This window comes from Podarcis raffonei, chromosome 16 (genome assembly GCF_027172205.1).
Source record: "Podarcis raffonei isolate rPodRaf1 chromosome 16, rPodRaf1.pri, whole genome shotgun sequence".
NCBI classification, from domain to species: domain Eukaryota; kingdom Metazoa; phylum Chordata; class Lepidosauria; order Squamata; family Lacertidae; genus Podarcis; species Podarcis raffonei.
In genome coordinates, this window is record NC_070617.1 from 11,028,052 (window position 1) to 11,048,345 (window position 20,294).

At 46.2% G+C, this 20,294-nt stretch overlaps 2 protein-coding genes across 2 annotated transcripts in view; one reads left to right on the forward strand and one right to left on the reverse strand.

Moving 5' to 3' along the window:
• Nucleotides 1-20,294, forward strand: part of ZBTB3 (zinc finger and BTB domain containing 3) — a 223,094-nt gene that overhangs the window by 68,801 nt on the left and 133,999 nt on the right. The gene's annotated exons all lie outside the window — the stretch shown is intronic.
• Nucleotides 878-17,608, reverse strand: MPZ (myelin protein zero). The gene is given in 6 exon segments (XM_053369949.1): nucleotides 878-3,505; nucleotides 4,168-4,225; nucleotides 5,470-5,605; nucleotides 6,538-6,751; nucleotides 6,899-7,065; nucleotides 17,379-17,608. Coding segments are annotated over 6 exon segments (906 nt in total). The 5' UTR covers nucleotides 17,449-17,608; the 3' UTR covers nucleotides 878-3,244.

Genomic DNA, 20,294 nt, shown 5'->3' on the forward strand with positions numbered 1-20,294 from the left:
TTTAATACTGGGACTCATCTCTCATAAAACCAGAACTCTGGGCCAGAACCAATGGAGATGAATGTTGAAAGATTCAGGACAGACAAAAGGAACAACTTTCTCACACAGTGATAGTTGAACTATGAAATTGGCTCCCAGAAAATATAGTGGTGGCTGTCAGATTAAAGGTAAAGGGACCCCTGACGATTAGGTCCAGTCATGGCCGACTCTGGGGTTGCGGCGCTCATCTCTCTTTATTGGCCAAGGGAGCCGGCGTACAGCTTCCGGGTCATGTGGCCAGCATGACTAAGCCACTTCTGGCGAACCAGAGCAGTGCACGGAAACGCCGTTTACCTTCCCGCTGGAGTGGTACCTATTTATCTACTTGCCCTTTGACATGCTTTTGAACTGCTAGGTTGGCAGGAGCAGGGACCGTCAGATTAGAGGGCTTTAAAACGGGAAATAAACGAATTCATGGAGCATAATACTAGCCACAATAGCTATATCCTCCCTCCACTGTCAGAGGTAGCAATGTGTCTTTGAATATCCCTGAAATGCAAGCAGGGAGCATAGCTGTCAACTTACAGATTTGAAAATAAGGGACCAGCAGCCTCGAAAATAAGGGATCAGCAGCCAAAATAAGGGATTTTCCGGGCACAGGTATGTTCAACTTCTGAGCCCCTCTGAGCCAAAGGCAGAAAGCCCAGCCAGCAGCAAAATGAAGCCTCATCAATAAGGGACAGCAGCGGGACATGGCACTGGGATAAGGGACTGTCCCACCAAATAAGGGACACTTGACAGCTATGGCAGGGAGAGTTGTTATTGTGTTCGGGTCCTGCTTTAAACACATTTCAGCTGCTGATATGGATCCTAGAACAGAAAGGAGACCATCTCTGTCTAGAAATGTCAGTCTTTTTATTAACTTCCCTTCTTTTTTTTTAATTGTGTCATGTATCGTTTTTGGTTGTTGCTGCTGATTTTGAGAGAATGTACACAAAGTTGAGAAAGCCCCACTAACCCCCCCAAAAAGGAAATGAAATACACCATTTTACATAACATTTAAAAACAAGAAAACCAAAACACAAAGGCGGTTGACTGCTACACAGAAAGTATGTGTGTGTGTGTGGTTGGCTATATACATATCTATGGAGACGAATCTATTTGCTAGGCCCTACCACACGCCAGTGTTAGATTCCTTGCTCACAACTGAAAAGGAAGATTCTGAAGCATTGTGGGGGGGAAGTGTGCATATATGATATAGCAGAGGATGCAATAGTATGTCCAAATGTAAGTTCAAGTTTGGGTAGGGGCCCTTCCTCAACAGTATGGCGTTTTCCTGGCCTAGCAGAACGATTGGCCTCCAGATCTTTTTTTTGTTTTGTTCACTTGGTGGCCGTTGGGCCTACTAAGTTACGGAGCATGTTGTCCTGGGTAAGGAGAGTTAATCTGAAAACAGAGGAGGACACATCATAAAAAAAGAAATGAGGACATAGAAGGTGAAAGACTGAGGCCTCAATATGAAGAGGTATTAACCGTGTGACGTCATGTGGCGTTCGGTCACCGGGGAAAAAGAAGAGGAAAGAGAGACTAACAGAAATATATCAGTGGTTAATAAGAACTAATAACAACCTTCCTGTGGGTTGGGGATCACACTGTAAGGTTGAACCACTGTTGAGAAGGCTTGTTTCCAGGATGGCTTAATTCCCCTCAAGGGGATTAGTGAAGATGCAGGATGAACCAGAATATCAATGATAAAGGCAGGGAAGGAGAAGGGGATTTGGCATAAGGATGCATGGGAATTTGCCTGAGGCATTTTTCTTATCAAAACCCCTCATCGTCCCCCCCCCAAACCTTCACCCTTTGCCTAGAATTCAGCTTTGGGCAAAATCTGGTGACAACCTGGAAATGGGCGAAACCCCCTCCCTGAGGAAATTCGGGAGTGCTCTGTTTTTCTCACTTCTCCAGAAATTCCTCAGATGCTTCGCTCAAAGCAGGAGCCCCTGACTGTGTCTAAAGCGAAATTCTGTGGCAAATGCATTGTGCCTTATTCCGTTGATAACCCCCCTGTGGTGTGCTTTTGCAAGAATTGGGGCAAAAGAGAGCTTGCACTGGAGAGGGAAGGTTAGGCAGAGATGGAGCACCAGCAAAATACTATCTTGCCTTCCGGAAAATTAGCATTTTCACCTATATGCAGCCAAACAGGGGCTGAAGTAAACAGACAAAGGTGGGGTTGGTTAACCTACAATTGGGGAAGGGAGCTAAACCATCCTTCTGAATCTCAGAGACACGTGTGTATATATATATATATATATTTGATCCTTGGATTAAAAGGGGGTGGGAATAGGAAAAAAATACACCTGTGCTCGAAAAACACTGAGCGGAAGAGGGTTATGTCACAGCCGTTTGGGCAGTAGAAGGTACCCCTGTCTGGGGAGGTTGCATGTCTTTCTTGGCCAATGTTTTGGGGGATTTTGAGGAAAACTAGAAGTAGGAGGACACCTGTCTATCCAGGCCTCAAGGCATCGTATCGGGCCTAGTGACTGATGGGAACTGGAGCCCTGTAGTTCAGGGTGAAATTTCACCCTAAATAGAAGGCCAGGTTCCCATTAGAAAACCAGAAAATAAGCCCGGTCTGTTGTCTAGCTACAGCTTTCGCATGGAGGTCTTGAAGATGACAGTGGCGAGACTGGGTCACTCAGGAGAGTCGCCTGTGCCTCAGGAAAAAATGTATCTGCATGGTATTCAACTCAGAGTAAATCTGCTGAAATGAATGAACCTAACTTATCCAGGGTCATTAATTTCAGTGGGTCTACTCTCAGTAGCAAAGCATGGGTGTGATGGTGTTCCAAGATGCTGAACCAGCCTGTTTCTAGACTTAAAAGAGAAGAAGAGGCACCTCATAATGGGGAGAGGGCATAGTTTGTTCCCTAGGATTAACCCTGCCTCAGTTTGCCTCATGGTTTTAATGTGCACACAACGTCCTAGGAGTTATTAATAATGTTAAGTCAGTAAGGTGGGTGCAAATTCCCTATGCTTTGGATATACATATATGATGCGAAAGGCTCTCCATCAATATCTTAATAGGGACAGAGACTGGGCAGGAATATGCCCAAATCCCATCAGCCCCGGACTAGATGGGCTATAATGAAGTGTGTAAGAACATGGCGGGATACAAAACCAAGAGGGTTGGATGCAGGGGAGACTATCCCAGGCCTCTCTCCTCAGGACGGAGGGCTGGGATCATCGCCACCTTTTCAGTATCCAATCACTTTTCCGAATCGCTTTTGATGATGTTCATGAGGGCGTTTTTGAGGCTGTTCTTGCTTGGGGACTTGACGGCGGGCTTGAGGCCTCCGGCCTCGAGTTGGTCCCTCTTCAGTTCCATCTCGATGGTCATGACGACCTTCTTCTCGCCCACCTTCTTCTGGGTACCTTCCCTGCCGGCTAACCGCTATTTCTTGGACCTCTTATCACTTGCCGACTTGGTGAGGCGGCTGTGGTCCAGCATGGCGTACAGGACGGGTTGCTACAGGAGCAGAGGGAAGAATTCAGCAGGAGAGGGGAAACAGGGAGGGAAAAGAGAGTCTTGTCACCACGCAGGAAGCCAAAAAATGTGGGCCTGTTTGTCTAGGCCTGCATCCTTTTCCTCAGAGGCCAGGTGCCTTTGAGAAGCCAACAAGCTGGAGGATATCAGTGGCTACTAGCCAAGAGGGCTGTGCTCTGCATCCACTGTAATACTTCTGCATGTGGAAGCCACAGGGCAGGAGATAGTTCTTGTTTTTGAGTCCTGTTTTTGAGTTTCCCTCAGGCATCTGGTTGGCCGCTGTGAGAACAGGATGCTGGACTCGATGGGCCACTGGCCTGATCCATGAGGTTATTACGCTCTGATCATTGGTGTTACATTGAAACATATATTTAAAGCACGTGGTTTCCCACAAAAAAACCTGGGAACTGTAGCTTACCCCTCTTGGAACTACAATTCCCAGCGCCCTTAACAAACTAAGGTTCCCAGGATTGTTTTGGGGAAGCTATGCCCTTTTAATGTTTGGTGTGGTTGTGGCACAGGTTTCTTAAACCAGCATAATATATTATGCATCCCACTCATTCCCCCCCCCCGACACATTTCCTCTCCTCCCTCTCTCTCTCTCTCTCTCTCTCTCACACACACACACACACACACACACTCACCTGACGGCCTCTTTTTGAAGAATCCTTGCCCAGCCTCAACTTCCCTTTCTCCATAGCACTGAAATGAAATGGAAACAGAAACAAGTCATGCCCTCTGCGCTTATTGGAATGCATGAATGGTCCCTCACATTGGATATGTTTCTGTGCAAGCGAGGAAAGGGCTACACATTGCCAAAGGGGAAAAAGGAGAATACAGGTTTTCCTAAATTTTTCACATGCTTATTTATATGCATAGATGCAGCTTTAGAAATAATTAATGTTATTTAATTAGAAATACATCTCCCCGGAGAGGTGCAAGCCTGTGTGATCAGGGCCACATTCACACCAAACATATAAAGCGCTATGACGCCACTTCTAACATTCATGGCTTCCCCCAAAGAATTATGGGAGCTGTAGTTCATTAAGGGAGTCGTTAGCAGACCCCTTATTCCCCCTGCAGATATAGAATTCCCATAGTTCTATGGTAAGAGGGAATGATTGTTAAACCATTCTGGGAATTGTATCTCTGCAAGGGGCCTGAAAGCTCTCAGGATTTTGGAAGGGAAGCCATGACTGTTTAAGTGGTATTATAGTGATTTAAATGTATGGTGCAAATGTGGCTCAGGTGACTTGTGTGCTTGCCTGCTTGCTCAGTCTGCTGCTCAAGGGTTGATGGGCAGCATCAGACTTCATGTTTAGACTGGACTTGTGCCAGACTTCCTCTATGAATGAGGGCACACAGCTGCCCTCAATCTCAACTGCTGAGGTCTTGCCCTCAGGGCAATTTTGGCTGTCCCCCATGCCCCTGAGGTCTGGCTGGCCTTTACCAAGGGCCAATAATAATAATAATAAAATTTATTATTTATACCCCGCCCATCCCAAGACTTTAGTGTGGCAGGCCTTGCCCTATGGAACTTCTTGCCAATAGAAATTTGTTCAGGAGTCATCCCTCCTCTCTCTCAGATATCTTCTGGAAACTGTACTATTTGGACAGGACTTTTGAACCTGAGATTCTCTGCCAACCAGATTTCGCTGTGATGTTTCACTTTTAAAATTGTTTTTACTGTAGCATTATGTGCTTCTAGGTTGCCTACTGCCTCGCAATATAATGCGCTCTATAAGTATTTAAATAAATGGGCGTAGCAAGTGTCATAGATCCCTGTGACTACAGCTCCTGGCACTGTAGTGGAGGGAAGTCTCTGAATGAAGCATTCTCCATGCCCTTAAAAATCTAAGAAGTAAGGAGTGTGTGTATATAGCAGCCAGGGCGACACTCATAGTTTCTGCCCTTCTATGACATGTCCATCCTCCTGGGCGCTTTACCTAAGTCTCCGCTGCAGAGTGGCTTGTCTCCTCAGCCAGCAATACCGGATGAGATAGGCGATCACCAACACAACAAAGACCACGAGCAGAACACCTCCAATGACAGCTCCCAACACAACACCATACCTGGTAGGTACTACGAAGCAGAAGAAGGGAGAACTTTGCTGTTTAAAATTAAAAAGACATTGCACTGGAGCTTCCAGCCCACAAGCACCACCTGGACCTGGGATGGGGAGCCTGCAAACATCAGGGCCAAACCTGGTCCTCCTGGCCATTCTTGGACTGAGTTTTTTGGTTCTCTAGGGGGTCACCTGAGTCATCAGTCAGCTGACCTCACAAGAGCCAATCACTGTCCTCCAGGCCCTATAAAGCCCTGGCCGCAGGGTTTTCTCTTTAGACAGAGCAATGTGTCTTTAGCGTAAGGTATTTGCTTAAGTTTCTGCTGCTGCCTAAGCTTCTGAGAAGGGCTTTCGCACCTGCTTTGCAGGCAGCAGGTCCCAGGTTCAATTCCTAGCATCCATGTGGTGTTCTTATAACTCTAGTTTTCTGACTTCATATACTGTGTTTTAATTCCTTAGCAAGTATTCAGACTCTTTTATACACATTCATATCTCTCCTGGATGCCCCCTAACTCTATTCCACCCCTGGGGAACCTATGTTGCAGTACTCCAACGCCCATCAGCCCCAGCCACCATGGTAAGGAATTATGGGAGTTGTAGTCCAGCTGGGACTGGTGCCTCTTAGGTTGCATCCTGCTTACAATGTCCTCCTCCTCACACTTCTCTCGGACTTAAAGATGACGGGGTCACCTTGGATCTACCATCTGAGAGAGAAAAGGCAAGCATGGTTGCCCTTGCATTCTCTAGATTAGTCATTTTGGAACTAGAAACTTTTCTATCCAAGCTTTGTACTTCCTATCATAAGCAGCTGTGTTGTTTTCTTACCCTACAAGCATCTCTCTCTGTGTGTGTGAGCGCAGCAGGTAAAGTCTGCTCTCTTAACCAGATTCACAAGCTGTGCTCTGCATACCAATATGAGCAGACCTTTCACCTGGAAGGGAAACCTTACCATTTTCAAAGACGTAGAGCAAGACCTGAGACGACTTCCCCACGATGTCAGGGGGGTTCTTGACATCACATGTATAGGTGCCGTTGTCTATGTAATCCAGGTTATGGATGACGATGGAACCATCTTTCCAGCGAGGGTTACCAATCCACTCAATGCGATCCTTGAAGCGTCCAATGTCATCTATGTAAGGTTGGCCTTTGGCATAGTGGAATATCTAAGGTGGGATGAGATACGGTCAGGAGGTGTGGATGCGCCCTTGAGGAGCGGATGCAGCTCAGTGATAGAATGGCTTCTCCCTCTTAAACTGAGGAGCAAAATGAATGAGGTAAAAATGCTTCAGATAAATGCTTCAAATGCTTACCGAAACAGCGTCTCTGCCATTTTCTGGCTGAAAACGCCAAGTGATGGAGATGTCATCGGAGATCCATTCCCTAGACCAAAAGGAGCAGGAAAGCGTAACTTTGGAGCCCACCGTGCCATGGACTTCTCGGTCTGTGTAAACGTGGATGGCCAAAGTTGGAGTTAGCACTGCAAAGGAGAGAAAAGAAGAGACATGCATTGCGCTCTTTCCCCGTCATTCGTCCTCCCTTCCCACCCCTTTTTCCTTTTGTGCCATGTCTTTTAGATTGTAAACACAATGGCAGGGACTGCTTTACCACTGACATTTGTAAGCTGCTTTGGGAGCCTCTCCTCTTCATTTCAGCTAAGTGTTTTAGTTGTTTTAAATTATTTTTAATTGTGTTTTCATTTTGTAACCCACCCTGGGACCTTAAGGGGAAGTGCAGGTAATTATTATTATTATTATTATTAATGGCTATGTACACACTAGGTATGGGGAACATTTGGCCATCCAGGTGTTGCTGAAGTACAACTCCTTACAGTCCTAGCAAGCATGGCCAATGGCCAGGGATGATGGTAGCTGAGAGAATAGACTATTATCTTCCTTTCATGTCATAGATTTTTAGGTGGAAAGGGCAGGAGACATAGCTGTTTAAGACACACTGAGATCCTTTGTTTTGGCCTTAAGAGCAATATAAAAATGCTTTAAATAAATATAAATTAGATTAAACAACCAGGGAACTTCACTGCCTGATAAATAACAAATTAAAGAGTAAGGTAATTTATATTTCCGAAAGCATTCTTGAATATCTTTGACTGTGGTCCTCTACTCATTCATTGAGCAAAAACAAAACAAAACCCTGTTGTACTTGTACAACCATATAAAGCAGAGAGAACAATTATAAGAACAGATGAAAAGTAAAATAAAAAACCAAAACTATAAAATACGCACATAGAGTGAGTGTAGTTGCATATGGGTTACAGTCCAAGTAAAGACTATCAGCGTTATCAAATTATTAGAGCTGCCATACAACTGGATTTTCCTGGACATAACTGGAATTTCAAAGTCGGAAGTGACGTCCAGGGAGAATTTCCGGAAGGCAGCAGCTTGTCCTGAATCTTACTTTTTACTTTTTGAAATATGGCAGCTCTGATTATCACGTGTTGCTCCAGATTTGCCAGGCTTGTGACATGGGTTGTCTTTAAAACAATGGTTTTGCTATACAGTATGCCATAAAAGAATGCCAAAGCATATAAAAAGTGTCTGGGGGTTCTAGTTCTGGTTGAAATCTCAAGTTACACATAATTTTCTCCATTACAGCTATATTTCAGAGTGAGTGATTCCTTGACAAACTGCAGTCATGTGGTTTAAATGTGTGGTGCAGATGTGAGCACAGAGAGCGCCTGGTTTCATCAAAACTTTTCCTAGCAACTGATATTTTCCCTTCCTGTACGGAAAGTCATTTTCTACCCAAGACCAGTCAAATTATTTATGTATCAGAGCCAGTAGGGGACTTGTCCCCCACCCTGGCAGTAAAAAAACAACAACCGCACACCAATAATAATGAATAAAATGCCCACTAATATTTTGCCATCTTTTCTTGCCATTCGAAATCAGCCGTCACCAGTGAGTTCACTCTCCCTAATGGTAGGACCGGCCCTTTTAAATCACTGCAGAAACAAGGTAACCTGGAGAGATGCCCAGGGATGTCATGTGCTTCCTCTGGCCTGGAGTGTGAGAGGCAGACCTACGTGGGGTAGTGGAGGTGTACACAGCTCCCTTGTTTGGAAGGAAGAATATGCAAGGATCTGACTCATGAGACTGGCCCAGTGTGACTGCTCTCTGTAAGACTTTGTTCCTGTCTCCACGCCCCCTCGCCCATCCATCTGTAGTGTAGGAGGTTCCTTCTGCAGAACCTTGCTGTGGTCCACCATCGCCACCGAAAGGGGCTGTGGAACATTGCTGATCTACCCAGAAGCCTCCAGGGCGACATTTGGAATCAAAGAGGGCATTGTACGCCACACAATCCCGTCTTTTTGTCGTTCCACCCCCGGGAACAAATTCCAACATGTCGGGCAATTTCCCTGAGCCAGGAGATTTTGCCCCTGTTCTTTTTCTTCTCTCCGGCATGGCCAATAAAACAGGCCTGCATATTGTGCGAACGCATCCGATCTGGGCCAAGGCATTTTGCTGCCTGAGGCAAAGGAGCGAGATGGCTCCTCTCTCTCTCTCTTTCCATGTACTGATCCTGGCTGGAAGGGGAGTTCAATCTTAGGGCACTTTCTGACTGTCGCTATTTTAGGAGTGGGATTCAATCACAGACCAGCAAGTTCAAGTCACGCAGTTATCGTTGACTGGCAGGCCTTGCGCCACTGACCTGCTTCCCTCAAAAATTGGACTTTCTGCCATAAGGAAAGTGAGCAGGAAAAGGTGGGACAACACTTGTTTTTGGCACAACACCCCCCACAAACAACTCAGGACAGATGCTCGATGGACAGGTTGTCCGGAAGAACCTATGTTTTGACAGAGGTGGTGGCACAATGTTTTCCACCAAACCTGCCCCCCCTCAGGGCAGTTGGGGAAATTCAGGAAATTCTTACTTACTTTCTGAGGTGGCCATCTGACTCCACCTGGTCGTGGAGCCATCTTTGCAACACACCAAACCTAACACAGGCCGTCAGCCCTGAGTATTATGGCCTGACAGGCTTCCTGGTGGGTTTTGTGTTCTGTTTTGTTTTTGCAGCCCCAGGCAGGCAGGATAGAAATAATTATTGAGAGAGCCTAGCAGACCACTGTACACAGCTTGTGTGTTTGCTGCATTTTCCTTGGAGGCCTGTAATTTGGGGTTAACTTTACACTGTGTAAGGGATGCAGGTGGCGCTGTGGGTTAAACCACAGAGCCTAGGACTTGCCGATCAGAAGGTCGGCGGTTCGAATCCCCGCTACGGGGGTGAGCTCCCGTTGCTCAGTCCCTGCTCCTGCCAACCTAGCAGTTCGAAAGCACGTCAAAGTGCAAGTAGATAAATAAGTACCGCTCTGGCGGGAAGGTAAATAGCGTTTCTGTGTGCTGCTCTGGTTCGCCAGAAGTTTAGTCATGCTGGCCCCATGACCCGGAAGCTGTACGCCAGCTCCCTCAGCCTATAGAGCGAGATGAGCGCCGCAACCCCAGAGTCGGCCACGACTGGACCTAATGGTCAGGGGTCCCTTTACCTTTACCTCACACTGTGTAGAGTGGTACCTTGGTGGTTGAACACCTTAGTTGTCGAACAAATCGGCTCCCAAATGTTGTAAACCTGGAAGTGAGTGTTCTGGTTTGCAAAAATTTTTGGAAGCCAAATGTCCAACACAGCTTCCGGAAGCCAGGCCTTGATTTTCGAACCGTTTCGGGAGTCAAATGGACTCCCGGAACGGATTAAATTCAAGAACCAAGGTATGACTGTACCTTCCTTTGTATTGAGCTTACTGCTGCTCAGGATTTCACTGAAAGCAAAACTTTCCTGCTACTTGTATGTGAGGAAAACGTGGTTGCTTATTTCTTAAAACCAAGCTGGAAACGGCTGACTCCAAAATTTCATTGGGTACGGTCCATAAAACTCTGTCTCTTTACAAATACTGCATTAAACTGGCATGGGTTGGGGAACCCATAAATTTGGCAAAACTTAATGACTCAGCAACTATAATTTTGGTGGAAACTTGTTTGGATTGTTGTGGTACCTTTCCAAATGGCCTTGCTTTAAAATGCACAATAAATTCTCACTGTAAAAAAACCAACAAGAAGTAAAGTGAATTAAAGCCCCTAATTCTACATTTTGAAATTATTTGCACAACATGTCTCGATTGGCACATCCCAGATGGTATCATTAAGAAACCCATAATTGCTATGCTTAGAATACTGAATCTAGAAAGATAAGGGTATTTCTACAAAATAGTCCTGGGCTGCATACACACCATACATTGATAGCATACCCACCTCACTCCCAAATAAGCTTTATTTCCCAATTTATTTTTTATGGCTTTTTAACAGAATGGGATTGCAAAAGCAGAAGCTAGCCATATCTAGTATTTCCATATAGTTAGTTAGTTAGTAAGTAAGTACGTAAATAAATAAATAAATAAATAAATACAAAAGTTGTACAAAGCATATCCACTAAAGAAGAAAGAAGCAAAACACGCAAAAGGGCTAGAGTAGAAATTGAAACTTGCAGGGTATTAGTAGGTAAATTGAGGACCAGGTTCCCAGTATTTCCACAGAAATGCATAATGCACAGTTCCACAGTTGCATTATGCATTTCTTGTCGCCCTGTCCCAGCTCCTGCCAACCTAGCAGTTTGAAAGCACGCCAGTGCAAGTAGATAAATAGGTACCGCTGTGGCAGGAAGGTAAATGGCATTTCCGTGTGCTCTGGCTTCCGTCACAGTGTCCTGTTGCGCCAGAAGCGGTTTAGTCATGCTGGCCACATGACCCGGAAAGCTGTCTGTGGACAAATGTGGGCTCCCTCGGCCTGAAAATGAGATGAGCACCATAACCCCATAGTTGCCTTTGACGGGACTTAAATGTCCAGGGTTCCTTTACCTTTTACCTTCTTGCACAGTTGCTGCTTCCACAGTTGGAGGCAGCAATGCTTCTGAATTGCTCCTGAAACTACAGGAGGGGAGAGTTGCTCTTGCGCTTGGGTCCTGCTTGCGGTTTTCCACAGGCATCTGGTTGGCCACTGTGAAAACAGGATGCTGGACTAGTTGGGCCATTGGCCTGATCCACCAGGCTCTGCTTATGTTCATAACATTTTGGGATATTTGATTTGTAAGATTCATTCATCAGATGGGTTAGAATGACCAGCAGAGAGCCACAACGTCTTATGGGTCAGCCTCATTTCTCTCTGTCTTTAGACAGTACTTTAACTTTTCTGATACTGCTATGAATAAAAGCGCCCCCACTCAAAGCATCTTGGGTACTGTAGTTTGCCCCTCACAGAACTACAGTTCCCAGCTTCCTTAACAAACTGTGATTCCCAGGATTCTTTGTTGGGAGAAATGTGCTGTAAATGTCCTTTAACTGCACAGTTCGTACAATGACACACATTCTCATGTTCTTATTGCCTTGGAAAACTTATGCAGAAGGTGCAGAACAGAAATATATTAAATAAATACACTCTCTCCCTCAGATATTAACATTCTTACCAGTATTTCTCCTTGGTAAGGAAAGATGAACTTTACAAAATTGTCAAGTGCACCTTAACTACTATACCTTATTTTTTGCTCTTTTTTCCTCCTAAAAAGTAAGGGGAAATGTGTGTGCATCTTATGGAGCGAATGCAGGCTGCGCAGCTATCCCAGAAGCCAGAACAGGAAGAGGGATCGCTGCTTTCGCTGTGCTGCAATCCCTCTTGCTGTTCTCGCTTCTGAGATTCAGAATATTTTTTTTCTTGTTTTCCTCCTCCAAAAACTAGGTGCGTCTTATGGTCTGGTGCATCTTATAGAGCAAAAAATACGGTATTTTTAAAGTTGCTAGTAGAGATATTTGCAGATTTCTCACCCTGTACAGGGGATATGGAGTGCACAGTGGTCCAAAACTGTTATATTGCATATACTAGATGGAAACTAGTGTACCTGTGGCCCAAGACATACTTTCTTACTGGGGGTGGTATGTCAATTTGAAGCACATGTCTTTCTGACAAAGAGTCCTGGAAACTGTGGTTTGCTAAGGCTGCTGGGAACTGTAGCTCTGCAAAAGCTAAATTTCAGTTCCCAGGATTCTTTGGGGGAAGTCACGTGCTTTATATGGGCAGGGTCTATATAGCCATGTGCAATCTGAAAAAGGAGGCATTTTATGTCTCTCTGTAGAATGGGTAACAGCACCATCCTATACAGTGGTACCTCAGGTTACAGACGCTTCAGGTTACAGACTCCGCTAACCCAGAAATGGTACCTCGGGTTAAGAACTTTGCTTCAGGATGAGAACAGAAATCGTGCTCCGGCGGTGTAGCAGCAGCAGGAGGCCCCATTAGCTAAAGTGGTGCTTCAGGTTAAGAACAGTTTCAGGTTAAGAACGGACCTCCAGAACGAATTAAGTTCTTAACCCGAGGTACCACTGTATATGTCTACCTACCTGAAATTTTTATTGAAATTTTTACAGTGAGTGAAAGTGAATAAGGAAAAGAAAAACAAAAGAGGAAAAAAAAGGAAAAGGGGGGGGGGAATACATAAAAAACAAAAGAAAGCTGAGGAAAACAACAATAACAAAATAACAATAAAATGTAATTAAGTTTGCAGAACTATGCAGTATATATGTAAGCAGATAGACTTATTATTTCCTAGTTGTTGTTGTTGTTAGTCTTTATATCCCGCCTTTCTTCCAAGCTGGGAGTCAAGGGAAAGTCTGCCATTATGCAACCTGATCTTTACATCCAACAACACAATCAGAACTCAGGACATGGAATTTTGGAGACCAGCCTGACACCCTCCTGTCTGGCTCAATGCAGTGATTGCTTATAGCTGCAGCCTCCAAGATGGTCCAAGTCCTCCCCTGCCTCTTCCCACCTCGAAATTAGACTGGGGGAAAAGTGTTCTATTGTAACCAATAGCTATTGTCGATTGGATGCCCACAATGGTAGCTACTGAACCTTTGGGACTTTCAGGGCAGAAAGCAGGGAGCCCAACAGTAGGTGGCGCCAGAGCCAACGGCAGGCAGAGAGTGCTAATTCTAGGCAGTCTACACATTGCCACTTAACTCCATTTCCAGCACACTCACACTCCTAGCCTTCCGAAGCTGCTGACATGTGACGTTTGCCACAAATCCATATCGAGCCTGCTGTTTCCCGAGAAGTACTGTCGCTTGATGCGTTTCCCCTCTCAAACCTTTTCCACTGCCAAGCCGCTGCCTGAGTCCTTGCAGTGCAGCTGCCAGTCAGAGTAGACAATATGGGGATAGATGGAGAAAGAATCCAACTCGGGGAAAGGCAAGCTTCTTCTGTCCCCTTGATCTCTCACATCCCCATTCTGAAGGAACAGCCATGTAGCTGGGTGGCAAGGCTCCCGCTTGGCATGCAGGAGGTCCCAATCCTCAGCATCTCCACGCTGGACTGGGAAAGACTCCCTGCACGAAAGCTGTTGCCAGTCAGTGCAGACAGTACAGTGGTACCTCAGGTTAAGTACTTAATTTGTTCCGGAACTCCATTCTTAACCTGAAACTGTTCTTAACCTGAAGCACCACTTTAGCTAATGGGGCCTCCTGCTGCCGCCAAGCCGCCGGAGCACGATTTCTGTTCTCATCCTGAAGCAAAGTTCTTAACCTGAAGCACTATTTCTGGGTTAGCGGAGTCTGTAACCTGAAGCGTATGTAACCTAAAGCGTATGTAACCTGAAGTGTATATAACCTGAGGTACCACTATAATGAGCAAAATGGACCGGGACAAGCCAGCTTCCTATATTTCTGTTAATGTCTGTACCCCCTACATTTAAAGCACGCACATACACACATATGCAAGAATTCTGGAAACTAGTTTGTTAAGGGTGCTGGGAATTTAAACTCTGTCGGGGTAAACTGCAATTCCCAGGATTATTACTCCTTTCTCACATTTTCTGTTTCTTGATTCCACTGCTGTGTTTAGACTGCATTGTGTTGTATGTTTTTCTAATTTCCTTATTTTTAAATGTTCATAACTGTAAGCCACATTGGGGGGTTGGGGTGGCAGCAGAGGCACATTCCCAATAAACCAAAGGGCAGGATATTGCATATTATTAAATAAAAAGTCCTAGGGGCCTTCTGCACACCCTTTTCACCCTGGAAAGACTTGCTCAGGCAGTAAAAAAAGGGGGGGCATTCTTAGAGATCCATCCAACTGGAGATTGGGGAAAAACGAGAAAGCATGGGAGGCCACGATCACGTATAAATTGAACTTGCCAGGTTAGGAGTACCTGGTGGTTTCAGGGTCCAGTCCTGAGACCTAGGGATGGCTTCTGGTGATGTCAGAGGGGCAGGCCCTGGAGACGGAGGTTAATTGGGAAAGGGGAGCAAAGGAGGGCACCCCCCCCCCTGCAACAGAGTCTCTGCCATAATTTGCAACCAGCTCCTTCTGGGCTGAAGCTTGCAAGCTGCATGCACAGCGCAAACATGTTTTATTATTAAAGGCACGCCACTCATACACACCTGGAGATTCAGTCTCTCCACCTGCCACATGGAGGAGGCCACGCAACCCCGGAGACTTCAGGTCAGACATGGAAGTCTGGCCATCCTCCTTGTCAGGAGGTCGGGGACAGTTAAAGGACAATGTATTTCCTAATGGCTCGCTTTGCTTTAACTCACTCTCTCATGCACACACTATCGATTTTCCAAAAGAGAATGGAAAGAGGTCCCAGAGCAATATAAAATGCATCGCTTTGTTCTTCTAACACACTTCTCAGCTGAGATGGAAGCAATTTAAGTTATGACTGCAATAGGTCTTTGTGGCTGTTTTTAAAAAAGAAGGAAAACGATTGGTATTTGGTCAATTTTTGTCCCTGTGCCAAATCACAGAATTGTAAAGTTGGAAGGGAACACGAGGGTCATCCAGGCCAACCCTCTGCAACGCAGGAATATGCCACCTCGTCTATCCACCCTGAAAATAAATCAGGGTGTTTGTTCAATGAACAGGTAATTTGAAAGCGCCCTGGGATTTTAGGCTTCTAGGTATAAATAGTTACAAAATATATAACCCTAACCCTGCAGAATACCATCTAATTAGACTTTAATTTGATTTTGACCTGTTTTTAGGAGGTAATTTAATTATTGTTTGATTTTATGCTAATGTTATATATCTGATGTTAGCTGCCCTGAGCCCAACTTTGGCCGGGGAGGGCGGGATATAAAGAAAAGATGATGATGATTATATCTCATGCTAATACTGAGTCACCACCCTGGGCTTCCAGGGCTGTAACTCTGGCATCCCTGGAAGACTCAAAATCACAGGGCTGGGTAGGATCCAGAAAGCCACTCTTGTCAACTCCTTTCCTAGATAACGAGATCATCTCCGGATCACTCCAGCACCCCACCATTGCTGCCCAGGTCAAACCACATTATAGACTACCACTATGAGGCACAAATAACAATAAATATGGGACACCCAGACCAGGATTCCACCCCCTTCCCCCCCCAAAAAGAAAAGGTGAACAGTAGTTTCAGGATAGATATAATACATAATTCGCTTGTGGAACTCTTTGCAACATGATTATGATTATTGGTTGGTATCCAGCTAAGTTCCTACTCAGATTAGACCTATTAAAACCAATTACGTTAGTCATGGTCATTGATTTCAATGGGTCTACTCTGAGTTGGGTTAAGTTATTATCATTGGGCTGTATCTAAGTCCTGCTCAGAGCAACCCCACTGAAATGAATGAGTTTTAGTTAGTCAGTCAGTTCACTTCAATGAGTCTACTCTGAGGACTAGCCTTGGATGAAACCTATTATTTTTGCTGTTACACACATTACTGTTTTGGTTACTGATTACATCAAGATAAAAATATAAGCTTAAAGTCACTTAGATATTTTTCCCGCAAGTGCCGCAAACATTTTCAACAACAGGAAAAAAAATAAATGACAAGGATTAGAGAAAATCACAGAGAATACACAGATCTACTTAGCGTGATAAATAGGTGCTCCATTTACAGAATCAGAATTAGCAGGAACAATTACAGCTAATGGTGAAACCTCCAGGTTCAAGGGCAGTCTACCTCTGAATAGCATGTGGGGGGGGAGAAGGGAAAGCCATTGCCTGAATGCCCTTCCATCGTCACATTTGGCTGGCTGCTCCTGGGAGGAGGGTGATGAGCCCTCCATCCAGATGTTGTTATCAGCAGCTCTCATCAGCCCCAGCAAGTATGGCCGATGGTCAGGAATGATGGGTGTTGTACTCCAACAACATCTGCAGAGCCCCAGGCTCCCCATTTCTGAGCTGCGTGAACCGGCAAGGCAGCCCATAAGTTTGTAAGGAGCGACTATTCTTCACAATAGCCACAGTGGAATTTGAACGCAAGCCCAGCGGCCCACACTAAATTAAATCACAATCACGGGGGGCAGGCCCCTTGCGATAGCAAAATGGAGCCTCCTCACTCAGAACCAGTCTACCTCTGAACGCTTCGTCATTTGAGTTCTCCTGATGACCACCAACTTCTCCCTCCTTTTCCCATGGGTATTAAGAGGAGTCGCAAAGGGACTGTCCGATATCTCTGAATAGGTAAAAGATATCTTGTCCGTTGCTCAGTCCCTGGGAGTGTCCCGATGCCTGCTGCCCTGGACAGACTCTGCCAGTCAGTGTAGACCACACTGAGCTAGATGGAACAGTGTTTTGGCTTGCTATAAGACAGCTGCCTTCCTATGTTTCCTAACAAGCGGCAAACGCTCCTTCGCCGGAGGTACAGAAGCAGTGGTCCAGCGGCCACCTGCCAGAGACACTTCACCCCGCATCGATCTGCTGGGGTCAGACTAGATGACCCCCAGGACCCCTTCCCATCGAAACACCAACTTACCCATTGTCGAAACCAGCACCGTGAGCAGAAGAAGGGCTCTCTCCCTCCCTGAGCTGCCTGGGGTCCCCATGGCTTTCCCCCCCTCTTCTTTCTTTTTTTGGGTTACTGTACAATCCCTACAGCCACATGGAGGGGAAGAGTTGGCGATGGCGGAGACGGCGGTTCCTTGGCGATGGGTGCCTCGGAGGGTGGCACCCTTGGTTTAAGAACCTGGCCGGCCTGGGAAGGATGCCGTCTCGGCAGAAACGCCGAGCCAATGGGAGCCTGGCATTCGGTTTCGTGGGGTGGGGTGGGGTGCTTTGGAGCCAAGAAGGGGGAAGAACAAGCCAGAGCGGAACAAAAGTGAAAAGGGGGCATTTATGCCCGCTGGCTCGTTAAATGTTGCTCCACACGCTCCGGCGACATAGCTGGGCAAAAGAGCGGCCATTGTCAAGCCGCATTCTCGGCTGAGGTGTAGGCGATGTCACGGCCTCCAGAAGGAATGCCAGAGGAGATGAAGCCTCAGGGCAAGAGCGGTGGAAAAGCCTGGTCCAAGGCCTGCATCCCTCTCTTCAGCCTCCCAATGGGTCATCGTTATTATTCTCCTTAATATGGATTAAATTTATTGGTCACCTTTTTAACTGAAGCAGCTTACAGTGGTACCTCGGGTTAAGAACTTACTGTACAGTGGTACCTCGGGTTACATACGCTTCAGGTTACATATGCTTCAGGTTACAGACTCCGCTAACCCAGAAATAGTACCTTGGGTTAAGAACTTTGCTTCAGGATGAGAACAGAAATCGTGCTCCGGCGGCACAGCGGCAGCGGGAGGCCCCATTAGCTAAAGTGGTGCTTCAAGTTAAGAACACTTTCAGGTTAACAACAGACCTCCAGAACGAATTAAGTTATTAACCCGAGGTACCACTGTAATTCGTTCCGGAGGTCCGTTCTTAACCTGAAACTGTTCTTAACCTGAGGTACCACTTTAGCTAATGGGGCCTCCTGCTGTCGCCGCACCGCTGCTGCACGATTTCTGTTCTCATCCTGAAGCAAAGTTCTTAACCCGAGGTAATATTTCTGGGTTAGCGGAGCCTGAAGCACCTGTAACCTGAAGCATCTGTAGCCCGAGGTAACCTGAAGCATCTGTAGCCCGAGGTACCACTGTATAGCGTGTAAAACAAATGAGCACATGCGTTCAAACGAAAAGGACAAAGACAACCCTATTTTTAAACTGCAAGTTTAAAACATGCCCACCCACTCAAAGAGGCCACAGACGATTACAAACCGAAGGCCTGGCACAAAACAACATCCCCTCCAGCATTTCTCCGATTAAAATAGCGACGTCCTAAGGGAAAGCGGGACATTCCGCTGTCAAAACTGGGACAGCTTCTGTAAATACGGGACAGTCCTGGGAAAATAGGGATACTTGGAGGGTCTGAAATAAATGTTTTTGCTGTGCACCTAAAGGTGTCTAATGACAGCACCAGGCAAACCTCCCAGGAGAGATTGCATAGGCAGGGAGCCACCACAGAAAAGGCCCGTTCTCATGTTGTCACCCTCCAGACCTCTCACGGAGGAAGCACACAAAGAAGGGCCTCAGATGATGAGGTCCGGGTCAGTTCATATGAGATGGGGTGCTCTCTGAGGTATTGGGAGACCTGAGCCACATAGGTCAAAACCAGCCCTTTGACCTGGGCCTGGAAACTGGCAGCCAGGCCATGAATGGTGCTGATTCTACAACCCAGTTTGCTGAGGAGAGCAGCAGTGAGGGCTTGGATTATTCACCCTGAGGGCCACATTCCCTTGTGCAGGGCCACATGTCACTGGTGGGTTGTGCCAGAGGCAGAACTGGGTGTAGCAGCAAATGCAAAATTTACATTAAATATACTGTATTAACAATAATTTAGTATTTATGCAGTCTAGCTTCCAACATAATAATACCGCAGCAAAAAGTCAAACACTAAAAACTTCTTGATACAGGGCTGCCTTCGGACGTCTTCGGAAAGTTGTGCAGTTATTCATCTGATTGATATCTGCTTGGCATTGATCTGTCTGATGTTTGTTCAGCAGTTACTTCAAAATTAATCCCATAAAATTAGGCTAGTTTTGGCACATGCTCATCCGCCCACCTGCTTTCCCAGGACCCTTTTAAGACACGTTTAAAATACATTCCACAAAAATCCTGAGTCCTGGAGCATACCCCCAAAGAGAGCTACAATTCCCAGCACCCATAACAAACTACAGTTCCCAGGATTCTTTGGGGAGGTGGAATATGCTTTAAATATATGGTGTTTACAGCAGTCCTGGAAACTTTTAGATTTCTACTGTGGGGAAGGTAAATGGGTTGGGGATCACCAGGACAGGCTCAACCCTGAAGCACATTATCCCTCCCTCCTTCCAGATCCCTCGAAGCCTGGATCCTGAGCCGTGCTTTCCGTGTGATCTGGATCCCTTGCCTGTGCTTGTAGGCACAACATTCCACAAAGCTGGGGCGACTGAGTTTGGGCTGACAAAGGAAACTTTGATTCCCCCCCCCCCAGCTGGGCTAAGCAGCCCAAAGTGGGCGGTTCAGAGGCTCGGTGCTGCAACAAGGACTGCTGGGTCCAAGGCAGGACACCAGAAAGACAAGGGAACGAGACAGGCTAGGAACGTTGGAAGCTGTCAAACCATTGCTCCATTTAGTTCAGTATTTCCTACACACTGACAGGCTGTGGTTTTCCAGGATTTCCATTAGAAATCTCTCCCAACCCTACCTAGAGTTGCTGGGGATTGAACCTGGCACCTTCTGCATGCTGCACTAAGCCCTGGCTACAAGAACAATGGTATCCCAGCCTGCAGGGGGTGTTTACGGCAAACCGCAGTTCCCAGGATTCTTGCTTAGAGCGTTTAGCCTCAGAATGTCCATGATCTTGGAGGGCAGGTGGGGGCTTGTCACCT